This window comes from Lepidothrix coronata, unplaced genomic scaffold, assembly GCF_001604755.1.
Source record: "Lepidothrix coronata isolate B3197 unplaced genomic scaffold, Lepidothrix_coronata-1.0 Scaffold136, whole genome shotgun sequence".
Classification (NCBI taxonomy): Eukaryota; Metazoa; Chordata; class Aves; order Passeriformes; family Pipridae; genus Lepidothrix; species Lepidothrix coronata.
Window position 1 is genome coordinate 901103 of NW_016690316.1, and position 13537 is coordinate 914639.

General features: G+C 40.1%; 1 protein-coding gene across 1 annotated transcript; it reads right to left on the reverse strand.

Annotated features, from left to right (window-relative positions):
- Positions 1-4495: 4495 nt before the first annotated feature.
- Positions 4496-12656, reverse strand: RTCA (RNA 3'-terminal phosphate cyclase). The gene is made up of 11 exons (XM_017827184.1): positions 12472-12656; positions 12273-12373; positions 11330-11473; positions 9805-9928; positions 9248-9306; positions 8604-8745; positions 7490-7614; positions 7294-7352; positions 6626-6720; positions 5469-5573; positions 4496-5106 (listed from the first exon to the last, which is right to left on the reverse strand). The coding sequence occupies exons 1-11, from the start codon at positions 12514-12516 to the stop codon at positions 5008-5010; spliced, it is 1098 nt and encodes a 365-aa protein (XP_017682673.1). The 5' UTR covers positions 12517-12656; the 3' UTR covers positions 4496-5007.
- Positions 12657-13537: the final 881 nt, after the last annotated feature.

Below are 13537 nucleotides of genomic sequence, written 5' to 3' on the forward strand. Positions count from 1 at the left end.
AGCTGAGCAAGTCCCCTTCCCTCAGCCTTTCCTTACAGGGCTCCAGCCCCAGACCAACCAAACCATTGGTGTCCATTTTGTATGGAGGGGCCCAAAACTGGATGCAGTATTCTCAACATGGTCTAGAAAACAGTAAAAAATAAAAAATAGAAAATTGTAAATGTTGTACTGACATTTTAGTGACCAGAATGAGACACGTGGGCTCAGAAGAGGAACAGTCATCAGTTGATCTAAGGGTATGAGAGGAGAAAAGGTTCAAAAATACCCTTTTTGAGAGTAACAAAGTTCAGTCAGCACCAGAGTTCAGTATTTCCTGGAGAACTTTCTGTAACTGGCTGCATATAATTATTTGTCTTGTGACTTCAGTCCCCATATATCTCAGTGCAGTGCCTTTCTCTAATCATTGCATTGATCCATACACAATTCTCTCTCATGTAAGTACACTGAAGACACACAGTTTGAGAGGATTGATCCCGTTTCCTCAGTACACAGAACTTGTGAGTCATTGCCACTACTTGTTTGAGCAGTATTACATGTAAGCATCTTAGTTGTATCTAAACACCCACACTGAAGTTTTTATGTAAGATTCAAATGTGCCTGATTAGCATAAGAAAACCCAGCGCATATTTGTAGAGCAGGTGCAAGCAATGTCTCATCTCTTCCTGAACAAAAGGTTAATACATTCCCACAAGTGACTTAATCCAACCTTATCGTTAAAAATTATATGATTGTAAATGGATACAAAGGAAAGTTAAAAAGCTTCAAGTAATGCACTGTAATTATTAGTTAATATTCAAAAAGGGCAGGACATTCAAAAAAAAAGAGAAAAAATACACCACTAACTACCAACAACTAATTCGCACACATTGCATTAATTTTAAGAATTAATTATGCTGTAAAATTTAAGCTTAAGTACATACAGCACGTGCAATGTAGGAGTGTGATGTAACAAGATCTGCAGCTCATGTTTTGACTTGTAGATTTAAAACCTAAGTGAATTGAAAATAAATGTAAACCTGGAGGTTTTAAGTTTTATGATGCGGAAAGCCATTGAAAAGGGAAAGTAGGAATTTGGTAGAATATGAATGATAGTAGTAGTCCCAAATTAATTTTATGATTTTTGTCACCTCAGTTAAAAATCGTTCAAGTATATATGCAATGAAGCGCATTTAATTACTGTATACAGAAAAAGAGAGGAAATATGATAAACATTTCCTGATAAGAGGTCACAATGAGGTGACAGGATGTGAATTGGGCCTGGGTAATAAAATTTGTGTGTGAATGTGTACAGCAGGGATTAAAAATTACCTGGGGAATTTAGTCCTATTGGAGAGTAAGATCTGTTGTGGATGACTCCCATCTAGAGATTTTCTAACCCTGGAGGAGTAAAAGGCACATAAAGCCTGATTAGATCAGCTCCAGGTTCTTCCAACTCAGGAAGCACTGCAGGGATGGCATTAGGGGACAGCTCTCTCAATGACAAAGGAGAGCAAGGACAGGCCAGCTCTCCAGTCTCTCCTCTGCCCGGGGCTGGCCCCAGAGGTCAGGTCATAAGGAGAGGGGGCTGGACACTGGAACGGGCCTGCAAGGAAGCTCCCAAGGACTGCCAGTTATTAATGACCACTAATGCTCTTTTTAACAGGCTTATGAAGCACAGGGAGGTGCAGCAATAGTTGTCTGGATTGCTGAGCTGCTATTTATTGTATATTTACTAAGAGGAGGTTTTCTTCTGGTAACCTGAGTTTTGTTAATCTTTGTTAAATGTGTTGGCTGAGCATTTATATGCTTTTTCTGTTTGTTTGGAAGACAGAAATTGCACTTCAGTTTTTCAATGGGATTTTTTTGTTCAACTGAATTTTGAGACTTTTTTTGGTTTGCCCTTTTTTTTTTTTTAATTTTCCTTAGAAACAAAATCTGCACATTTTAAAATTCTTTCCAAATGAAATTTTCAGTTAGATAGACTTGGCTTCAGGAAGTGTTGGGTAAAGACAGAAATTCTAATGCAAGATAATTCTCTCAAAGTTTTGCTAGCCCTTCTTTTTTGCTGCAATTGTTCCACAAGAGTTTTTTACATTTGTGAATGTGGGAAAAAATGTTTGTGGCTCTGCAGACAACATGTCAGGTGTGCAGACTGGCAGAGTTTTTCAGAAGCAAAAAGAAGCTATGAAAAGGCACTCTGGCCAGGCTTTGAGACCTAATATAAAAACATGCTCAAGCTTATGCAGTTTTTCTGCCTAAATGTAAAAGATTAAATTTAGCTGTGCTTTTATTCATAAGGTTTTCTTAACATGACAGGAGCTAGTTATGCTGATTTATTTAGTCTTTAAACCATCTAGGCATTAACATCTAAGTATGCTTACAGTCTACAAAGAATCTGTTGGGAACGGAAGTGGGTCATTCCTACTTGATTTCTAAAGGGAACCAGTGATTACAGGGCAAGAAGGCCATGTAGATTTTAAAACCTAAAGGGAAGGCACTAGTTCTGGATTGTAATTTATAAAGATGTGCAGAATGTTGGTTAACTTTGAACAACAATACAAAGAAAGTCAGTTTTATTATCTCTTGAGAAGCATAATGTTGGAATTGCATAACAAAAAAGTATATTTAACTGGCTGTAGTCTGTGATAGTTGCTTGATTGGATATTGGTAAAAAGATATTAAATTACAGAGAATCCAACAATTGAACTTCAAAGGTAACAAAAAGGAATCCTTTAACTACGTAGGTTACAAACTATTCAAAAGCTTTTCTGTACTGGTTTTCAGCAAGGATCTATAATTGTTTGTAATAGATTTTGGTTTTCATCATCTTGGTTCTAGGGCTTACTGAAGCTTCCTTATGCCAGAGCAACCTGAGTATTTCCCAGATACCAAAAACCTTCTGAGTAAGGTAGAACTGATTATATCATTTTCTTCTGCCAGGTTTTCCTTTGAAGAAATTGTGAAGAACTGGCATATTGCTGAGCTCACCTTCCCAATATGTTTCCTGTAGCAAGAAGTAGTCCCTCAGCTTAAGAAACAAACAAACCAACCCCACAAAAACTAAGCAAACAAAAAGCCTAACCTGTTTGCCTGCTCACATTAAATATCAGTTCTGGGAGTGGTTAAGCTCTGTTAAGAAGTTACTCAGAAAAACTGTAGAATGTCCATCTTTGAAAATTTTAAAAACTTGACTTGATGAGATTCTAATCAACCTGATATAACTTCTAAGTTAGTGGTGCCTTGATCAGGAAGTTTAATTAAATTACACCCAGCCATCCCCTCAGCAGGAATCTCTCCATGAGAAGTTAAATCAGTCAAGTATATTAACTTACTGAATTCTGGAAACAGGATCCATTCAAATGTGGTTTAGAAGAGTTTGTTTTCTTAAGCACAGACAGCAGCTCTTTTGGGGCTTTCTTTCAAGTTTTTTTTAAAAATACATTCAGAATTTTTCCAAAAGGAAACATTGAAAACTGTTAGCAGCACAGACTAGTAACTCGGAGAGGTGCTCTCTGAGTGCAGTGTGTCTGTGTCACATATGTAACTTCAGCAGGTGTCTGTTGCCCCCTTCAGACTATTCCCAGTACTAGAGAAAAATTAGTTGGAAATTAATAGCATTCTTTTGCACTAATTTTTGGATGGAGATAGGGGGAAAAACTCTAAGAAGAAAGATACTATTAAGATAGTTGCTGAATGTTTTTGGATATTAGCAAAGGTTTTTCTTTGTGTTAGAAATGCACAGCAATGAAATTATCTTAATCAATATGACAAATGATACTTAAGTTACATCTTTAGCTCTCAGGTTCAATAGTCACAACTGAGGAAAAAAGATCTTAGAGCAAAGGCTGCAGACTGGGCTGTGGAAACTTGGAAATCAGTTCAAGCTTCCAGGGTGCATTTATACAGTTTTGGTTAAGTGATTCCAACTCTGTGATTCAGGTCTTCATATGCAAAACAAATTATGCCCTATTTCTCCTTTCACCTTCCTTCCACTTCAGAAAAATCTTTTGTAGCATGATCAATGCCAGGCTGGCAGAAGGTCTTCCTTCCTAAATCCACAGATGGGGGATTGCACAACTGGATTCTAGTTGCCTAAATATACCTGTGTGTACATGTGTACATGTCCATACACTTACATACCTGTGTCTACATATGTGTGTTCAATAGCCCCCTAATCTCAGCTGAAGTGAAGTACTCCCTTTAAAAAGAACAAACCACCACCTCAGTGAAAATGCAGGCTCGGTCAGTATGACAAGGACAACTGCAGCTAGAAAATACAGTCATATCATGAAGTTAAGACCTGGTGTCTGGGATGTAATGTGGTACTTTGTTTTAGCTTACCTGAGAAGGCTTTTTAAAATAGACAAAAACAGAAGTTCTAAAGGAAGATTATCTTATGCATTGTCTTTTTTCTGTAGGGAGAGAAAACTTTTCAGGAGTATAATTTCTATTTTGTATCCATCTTCCCCTAGCATAGCCTGTTGAGATAACAGCACATATAAATACCAGCCTTTTATAGGGTGATATTGCTTTAATATTCCTCACACACAATTTAAACAAAATGTCTAAGGAAGAACAGCGATACAGATTTGATGGTGCACTTCATTCCATATACCTCATAACATAAAATTTTCCACAAAATAAAAATTATATTTTTCAAAAGGGAAAGAAATACTGATAGTAGTTTTTCAGAACTAAAATAGTTATTTTCTACTTTGGTGAAGCTGGATTTTCAAAGCTTCTGAGTGAAGCTCTCACATACATACAATATATTCTATTTCCTGTCCTATTGTTACTCATTTTGCTGCTAATAGTAAAAAAAAAAAAAGTTTTTATGTTTCACATGACAGATTCTCACCACACCAAGGAAAAGCTTGACACCATCCTTGAAGTTAAATCACTCTGATGTGACAGAAGGTTTCTCCTGTTCACACAGACTATACATCCTTTGAGATGTAGCGATGCAGATGCATCACTGAGGTATGTTGAGTGTTTCCTTTGTCAGCTTGCTGCCTTTTTTGTTTAACCCTATAAGTTTGGGTTTATCATCCCCACTCCTTGGCACTCAATGATGTAGGTATCATTACTGGGATCTTCGTCTTCTGCTTTTGTCACAGTAAATTTGGCCTAAAAGAGGATTAGAAATATATCACAAATTAATTTATCACACACATAAGTTTAAATATTCAATATCTGACACCAAATCATTGTATTGCCATGTGTTTATATATATCAGAGCTTTGACAGGTTAAATTAAAAAAACATTTAAATAAAGGTGGTTGAAGTATCTAACCATTCTAAAAGCATTTAACTTTAAAGTATGTTCATTTTCTACAGGAAAACTCCCATGTAAACATTGTAGCAATAATTTTATCCATGCTTATCCTCCATGATCAAGTTCAGCTCACAATACCTGCTGAACTCTACATTGCCTAGTTAGTTACTGGATGACAACTCATAGTTAAAACTTCCTGAATTTTTGGACTCACCTTTGTTAGCTGCTCTGCAAAGTGTATAGCTGTTTGAGTATGAAGTGTAATTGGTCCACTTTTCACTCTAGACACTCCCTTTGCTAGAGCCATAAAAATGATCAGCTGGAAGGGAGGGAAGGGGAATTATTAAGTAATTCTTCAGATTCTAGGAACCTACTGATGTTAAAAAAAAAAAAAATATCTGTAGATGTAAAAATGTGGTCTGCCATGTTTCATAAAAGTTCACGATCTTGATTTTTAAGAAGTTTGGAAATTACTATTCTAACACCTATTACCAAAGGGCTACTACTTTTCCACAGTAGATGCCCTTGAATCCTGTTACTATATTTAACTTTACTCTCCCTCATTGTCTTCCCCAAAATTCCCCAAAGTCATGTCAGACTCCAGGTTAGTAGAATACCTATACGGAGAAAAAACCTCAGGAAGAGGTTCTTTAATTCTAACACTTCCTGATCCCATATTCACCAGAGAGATACTGAAAGACATTTGATTTGATTTACAAACATCACCGTGACAAGTACTCTGTAATGTGTGATACAATTCTGTGCAGTTCCATATACACCTAATCTGGCAGTGGCTTGTTCCCACCAATGGTACTGTGCATGCTTTGAAAAAAGTAGGATGAGTCCAAGACCTAAATAGCTCCTATTACACTACATAACAGTAATGTCTGCCCAAGTGTTTACAGCTAAGAGGTAACATCATCCTATCTAAAACAGCCCAAGATTCTTATAAGACAGTGGAGGGCTTTCATGCTCAAATGAAATTAGGTAAGAAAGACAAATGGGAGCACCCCCTAGATATTCTGTTCTCTAATAACTTCACTTAGTATCATTCTTTATATGTAACCAGGGAGCTGTTTTCACACCACTACATGGAATGTCAAATCGAAGCGAATTCCTGCCTCTTTCTTCCATACTTACTAAGAGTTTCAGGAAGGGAAAAATCGAGGGTGATGGTACAAAGCCAGGAGCATTTGTGGTTCCTAAGAACTGTGAGTAATTTGCTAATTCTAGTGATGTTGTGATCACACATCTCTAAGACTTCTAATTAACATCTCATTCTTTCCCTGTTCAGATTTATATTCTTTACAAGTAATACATACAGGCATGTTCTTACCACTTCAGCTTCATGTAAACACACAGGAGCCTTACCTGGTCTTGCAGAGAATCATCCACAGTTCCACCATGTTTAAGATTCTTAAGCAGCATCTCAGCTGCTTCAATGCCAACCTTGTCAGAATTCTTTCCTAACAGAGAAATACAGGATATTTGGAAGCTGACAATTACTATTTAACATTTTAAAAATACAGAAGGTAAAAAAAAATTTTTTCCACTTTTTAAACCTTATTTTCATGCTCTTGCCTCAAATGTCTGCTTTAAAAACCCTCCCCATTTTATGATGATGTATAGTTCACACTTCCTAAGCAGTGGAATGAAAGTGGCCCCATTTTTCAGAAAAACGTTTGATTTCAATAGTTAAAACCCAAAATCACTTCTATTCATTTTAATCTAGATTCACTGTTGAACAAAAGCTTCACAGCTAAACCACGAAGTCCATGTTCCTGAAGTCCAGAAACATTTTCAGCTCAGTGATCCTTAACACTCCATTCTGATAAAAGGTAAGGCTGTAGTTTTGTCATTTTTGTGAATTTCCATTTGCTGTTTTAAATCTGCTCATTTCCACTGTCCTTTATTACTAAACAACATCCATTTAAAAATGCATCACTCAAAGTATCAGCTCTTTAAACAGATGATACTTCAGATTCCTATTTGTTATTAGTATATTCAGTTAAATCTCAAAGACTTCATGGAATTCTTACCTCTCTTGCCAAGTGATGACCCAGCTAACAAACAACCTGTTGAAGTCTCTGCAACAATGCTAAGCACAAAAAAACAGAATCAAAATTAGGAACAGAATCACTCACACTACACTTCATTTATCAGACATGTAATCAAAATCTAGCTAATCAACCAGCAAGATTACAGGTATCAATAGAAAGTTTGGACTCTTCTTACATTATTCCACTTCCAGTCCCAACAGCTTGATCATCAGGTTCTCGAACAGGCTGAATGTTAATATAAAGATCTCTGATTTCTTTTCTGATGCATCTCACTGCTGCTGATGACATGTCTTTTGCCAGCTAACAAGATAAGACACAAAACCAGTAATTAAATTATATAACAACAAAAGTACTTTTTCTTCATAAATCTAATAGAGATAGATATAGAAACTTCAATATCATCACAATTTCAAGAACTTTTCTTCATTCTTAGGGAGAAAGATTTCAGTCCTGAGTATATCAAAACACCAGATTCTAAAAAAAACCCCACAAATCCTCCAAAAACCAACTGTAAAACCCCCACAATTATTATGTACAGGATATATTCTATAAGAGATAATACTAAAAAATAACAATTTTAAATCACAGGCAAGTGGGGACAGATGAAGCTTATCCCATCCGTGTGATCTAATCATAGCTAATATTCATAGGTTTGGGGATTTTAAGACCAAAACCAGCAATCCACAGCTCTTCAAAAACTAACTCAATTCCTCTTCTTCCTTCCTCTAATAATTTCTAGCCTGTGTGTGAGAAGGAACCTTAAGGAGGTCCCACCACTCAGAACAGGAAGGGGGTATAAAGGAGCAAATTTCTTTCCATTTTATTTTTGGCTAAACCTACCCTTAACTTGTTCTAATACTCTTAGCAATGGTTGAGAAATTTGATGTTTTCTGACCTCTGCCTATTACAGTGCACCATAGCTTACCCATAAATCTATGAACAAGAGCCATAATTCCAGATTTAAAATAATCCACATAAATAAGAATGATATATAAATCAGATATAAGATACCCCTCAATACATGCTAAATAGTCATATGAAGGATAGTGAGGATAGTGTTCTCATTTCCTGTTTTAGCTATATATTGCTATGCAAGAACTGCATTTTACAAATGTCCAATATACTGTTTTACAGCCTGAATAACTGAAACCATTTAATAAGGCTACTGCTGAGTTTGTATGGGAAAGACTGCAAAATACTGGAACAGTAGAGGAATGTTAAGCAGATTACATGCAATTTTATATAGATATATAAAGCTGGATACTACCAGAACTATTATCAGCACTTACTTTGATAGGCAGTGCTCCAGCAACAAATGCTCTTCCATATATCTTTGTCACTGTGCCACGTTCTGTTAAGTTGATCGGGCTCAACTCTTTGACTGGAGACATCCGGACCACAACTTCACCACCTCCCTGAGGATAGTAGCCCCTATTTAGAAACAGTAATCAGATATAATTAAACACAAAGATCACAAAGAAACCAAGAAAAGGGTCAGAAGGCTCTTCATATATTTTTATGTTCTCTGTTACTGTACGTATGAATTTTCTTGATGTGTGGCTTCGAAACCTTTATAATGGAATTATGTTCTCTTACAGTATTACTTTGTAATGTACATTTTATTAACTACCTCACACCAACCTAACTGGCACCTCAGAAGCTCAGTAGTGTGCTGCCTGTTCAGCATGCACTGCCCTCAGGGGCAGCCAACAGGAGACATTACACAGCAGCTGTAGCATCAGCAATGAAAAACAGACGGGGAAGAACCATCTCACATTCATCATAAGGTGACAGTACACACAGGGACAGCTAATGCAGATTAGTTCATGTATTATAAATTCATCCCTCAGTTTGATTGAGAGCACCTTGTGTGTGCCTCTGTGCTCACACACAGGTTCAGAGTGTGCCTCCGCCACATGACTCCACAACTCACCTCTTTTTTATGTCACAGTGAAATGTGAAGTTGAACTTTTCAATTATTGGCTTAAAAACCTGAAAAACAAACACATATAAAAACACAGAGGGTATTTATTTTGCATTGATAATTTCCCACTATTTTATGCAGTCTTCAAAAAAAAAAAAAGAAAAAGGCAAGACAAAAATTTCAGTTACATTATTGAAAAGAAAAAAATATAGCCAGTCTCATGCATACAGCTTATTTGACATTCCTCATACTCCACTCTGAATGCCACTTTGTGGAAAAGGATTTTCTTAAGGAAAAAGGAAGATCAAATCACAGCCCTTTTAGAATAAAGAATATATTTTAAATGAAAATTTCTTTAGTAATTAAAACCAGACAGACTATTTGCTGTTTCAGGAAATCCCATGAAACGTTGGTTGCTCTCTACATACAGTACACTAATAGTGTTATATTCCCATGCCTAATTCCATAATCACAAATACACTTGCAGTAAGAGCAACAGAAGTACAGCAGTTACATTGCACACATATTCATGAAAGATGCACCAAGCCAAAGGAATTTTTCCCTACCATGACTGTGTAGTCTATCTGAGGAGCCATCTCAGCATTAGTCCCACCTTTTAAATGAAGCTCTGATGGGGAAGCAGCAAACAGCACACAGGGCATTGCTACCTGCATCAGTAGACACACGCTCCTAAAAGAAATTATAAGACACTCAGATGTCATACAGTCATAACCCATAGAATTCCATAGAATCATTACATATCACAGGCTTTCCAGAGCATTTACATACTTATTTTATCTTTGAAATTATCTGTAAAATTGTTAGTCTTAAAAAAATATTAATTTAAAACTTCATGTCCTTAGCAAGCCTAAATATGAAGGTTTTTATTTCACAAAAATTGCATCTTTAATAGTCTTGTTTGAAATAAAAGTAATGTATCTTATCTAGTATACTGATGGGACTGTGAAAACTGTGGGTTTAGCTAGCAGATGATAAAAGCAGACAAGGCTTAGGCAGCAATAACATTTTAATACTTATTTAATAACAAAATACCAAGAAAACTATAAAATTGGTTATAAGCTGGTCAGCATCCCACACAAGAGAATTCAGGAGCACAGAAAATATTAAGGTATTAGATACAAGATTACCCTATCACTGAATCTCTCTGCATTTCACAGAGATAAAAATGCTTCCAAAGTAAGTTTTCCAAAAATAGAAGTTTGTTTTGGCAAAACAAAACAGTTATCTCACAGGGCTTTCAAACATAATTTTGAATTGTAAAAACAGTAATCACCAAAGAACTGAGAAAACATGGGTTTGTTTTCTTAAATAACTCCCAAATGTTTGTGAACTATAGTGTTTATCTTTTTTTTTTGTGCTTAATTACCAATTCTGCTGCGTTGTGGCTTACTCAAACTTTTCTATGTTAAGTTAAAGGCATCAGCTTGGTTGTTTACACTATTGCAGCTCAGAAAAATATTTCTCTTAAAGGGAACTTTAACTTATGCCTGCTCTGGCTTATGCTTCCAAACAACTGTTCACACCAGCCTTCCATAGCTAAACCCATTTACTCAGTTTTGCAACAGATTCCAAGAACAAAGAACCCAACACAGAAATACAGAAGAAACACAGACACAAGAACTGTTGATAGAATATGTTCCCAGTTCCAAAAGACTAGTATCCCATCGTGTACCACTATGTGTGTAAGTAAACTCTCAAAATTTACTTTACTAGGTAATGATTATTTCAGACTTCATGGATTTGAGATACTTATCTAATTTAATGCATTTGATCTGATATGTAACATACTAATGTGAGAAAATAACAGCTGAAGTTTTAAAGACATGAGCAGATATTTTTTGCTTAAATGAATCAAGTGTTCAAGTTTTATAACAATTGTAATTTTAAAACTATTATACTTGCATGTATTTTATTCATGCATATCCTTCCTATACTACGGGTTCTTTGGTAACATAAATCTGACTCAGGCAACACATCTTCTGGGTAGAAGATCCACGTATAGATGTTCTTTTCCCCCCCAGTCTTCTGTTATAATATTAAAATTACAAGAAGCCATGTACAAAGACATACCCTGCTGTTTTTGTATCTGCTATGTGGGTTCCACCTTTGATCTTCCCAGGAGTGAAGGTTATTTCTGTTGAGCCAATTTCTCCACCATTCAGCTTCCCATCACACAGATCCCGAACAATCTCCAATCCAGACAGATGCTGAGGCCTTGGAGTGACAATACAAAGTTAAAGATATATGCAAGTAGACTACATACTCATGTTACATTAAAAGAACTACTATATACCAACTAATAGAAACTACAATTGCAAATTTCTGATCAGTCAAGGACCAGAAATTCGCTCTGGTTGCTACAGTACTTCTCCTGAGTTCACAGGAGCCAAAGGAGCAGCATTCAGGCCATTCTGGAGTAGGCAGGATTCTGGTATCTTTTCCATTAGAATGAGTCCAGACAGACAGATGAGATGCAGGAGCAGTCACTTGTCCTAATGTGATAAGCACTTGGACAGAAACGGAATGGATAAGGATGGCAATACTGGCAGAGCTAGAACTGGCTGTAGTGCCACAGGAGAGCTAACACGTTTGCTATGTATGTGTCTTCTTGTGCTTGCGTTTCCATTTGTTTGGGTAACTTAGATAGAAAATACCCTAGCTGTCCTTAACACTGTACGCTCCGTGAGCCACGTTTCGCTGAGGCATTATATGATTGTATTTCGTGTTTCATTCCGTGTTTTAGCACCTCTGGAATCATTCCGAGGCGGCAGCCCTCACCTGCCCCGGCAGCGGGCGACGGGACCGACCGAGCCCGGTTCATCCCCAGCGCTCCCCCGCGGGCACTCCTCGAGAGCCACAGACGGCATTTGCTGCTAACAAGGTTTTCTCAAAGCAATGGAAACACCAGTGTTTCAGACGAGAGCAGCGGAGGCTCTTTGCGCGTCCCCGGGAGGGCCCCACACGCCGTAAGTGACCGGCCGAGCGCCCCATGGCCGCCCGGGGCGGGTCTCACCTGAGGCCGGGCTGGTTCCGCCCGGCACGGATCCGGCGCACCCGCAGCGGCAGCCCCAGCAGGCAGCTCAGCGCCGTGGACACCCGCAGGATCTGCCCGCCCTGCTCGGAGAAACGGCGCTCGTCAGGCGCTGCGGCACCGCCCGGCCGGGACCGCAGCCCGGGGCCAGGTAAGCCCGGGGCCCGCCGCTGGCGCTCACCCCCTCCATGATCCCGCCGTCTATGTCCACCCTGTCCCCGTCCATGGCTGTCGGCGAGCGGTGTTTCTCGCAGAGGCCGCGCCGATGGGGTCCCGGCAGGGCCCTGCACAGGGCGAGCCCCCGGCGAAGCAGCCCCGGGGCCGAGAGCGGCAGAGGCACGTCCGGGATGCTGCGGTGCCGGTGCCGGGGCGGGCGGCGGCGCGAGCAGGCGCAGAGCGGAGGCGCCTCCCGCCCGCCCTGCGTTGGCCGAGGGAGGAGCAGTCGCCGGGTCCCGTTGCCCGGGCAGCGGCCGGGCGCAGTCTCGCCTCCCCACGGTACCGACCGCGGCCCGGCACAGGCGGGCTGCAGCGGCTCGGAGTCTTGCGGGGGGCAGTGCCTTTCCCCTGTGTCGGCCAAGGGCCAGAGCGGTGACAACCGCGGCACCTGGCAGGTCAGCGTAGGGGGAGAGCGGCCGGACTGCTGCCCGCACGGTTACGAGCGAGTTTTCGTCAGAATCAGAGAATCAATTACATTGGAAAAGACCTCTGAGATCATGGCGTTCAACCTGTGACCGACCACCCCGTCAACCGGGCCATGGCACTAGATACCATGCCCAGTCTTCCTTAAACACCTCCAGGGACGGTGACTCCACCACCTCCCTGGGCAGCGCATTCCAATGTCTAATCACCCATTCTGTGAAGAAATTCTTCCTAATGTCCGACCAAAACCTCATCTGGCGCAGTTTAAGACTGCGTCCCCTCGTTCTGTCGCTAGTTGCCTGGGAGAAGAGGCCGAGCCCCACCTGGCTACAAACTCCGTTCAGGTAGAAGCACAGACATGGGGGTGTTGGTCAGGCAGGCACACTCGGGACTTTATTACACGTGTATCGGGAACGGCCGGGCCCTTGGCGCTGCCCCTCCCGCTACCCAGGGAAGCCACACGCCCTGCCCCGCCGCCAGCGGCTTTGCGGTACCGGGGCCGCGTCGCGCCCGTTCCCGCGGGCGTGTGCGGGACCCGCGCGCCGCCTGCGCTGCCCCGGCCCCGCTGGCCCCGCCCGGCCCGCGGCCCCCGCCCGCCGCCTGGTTGG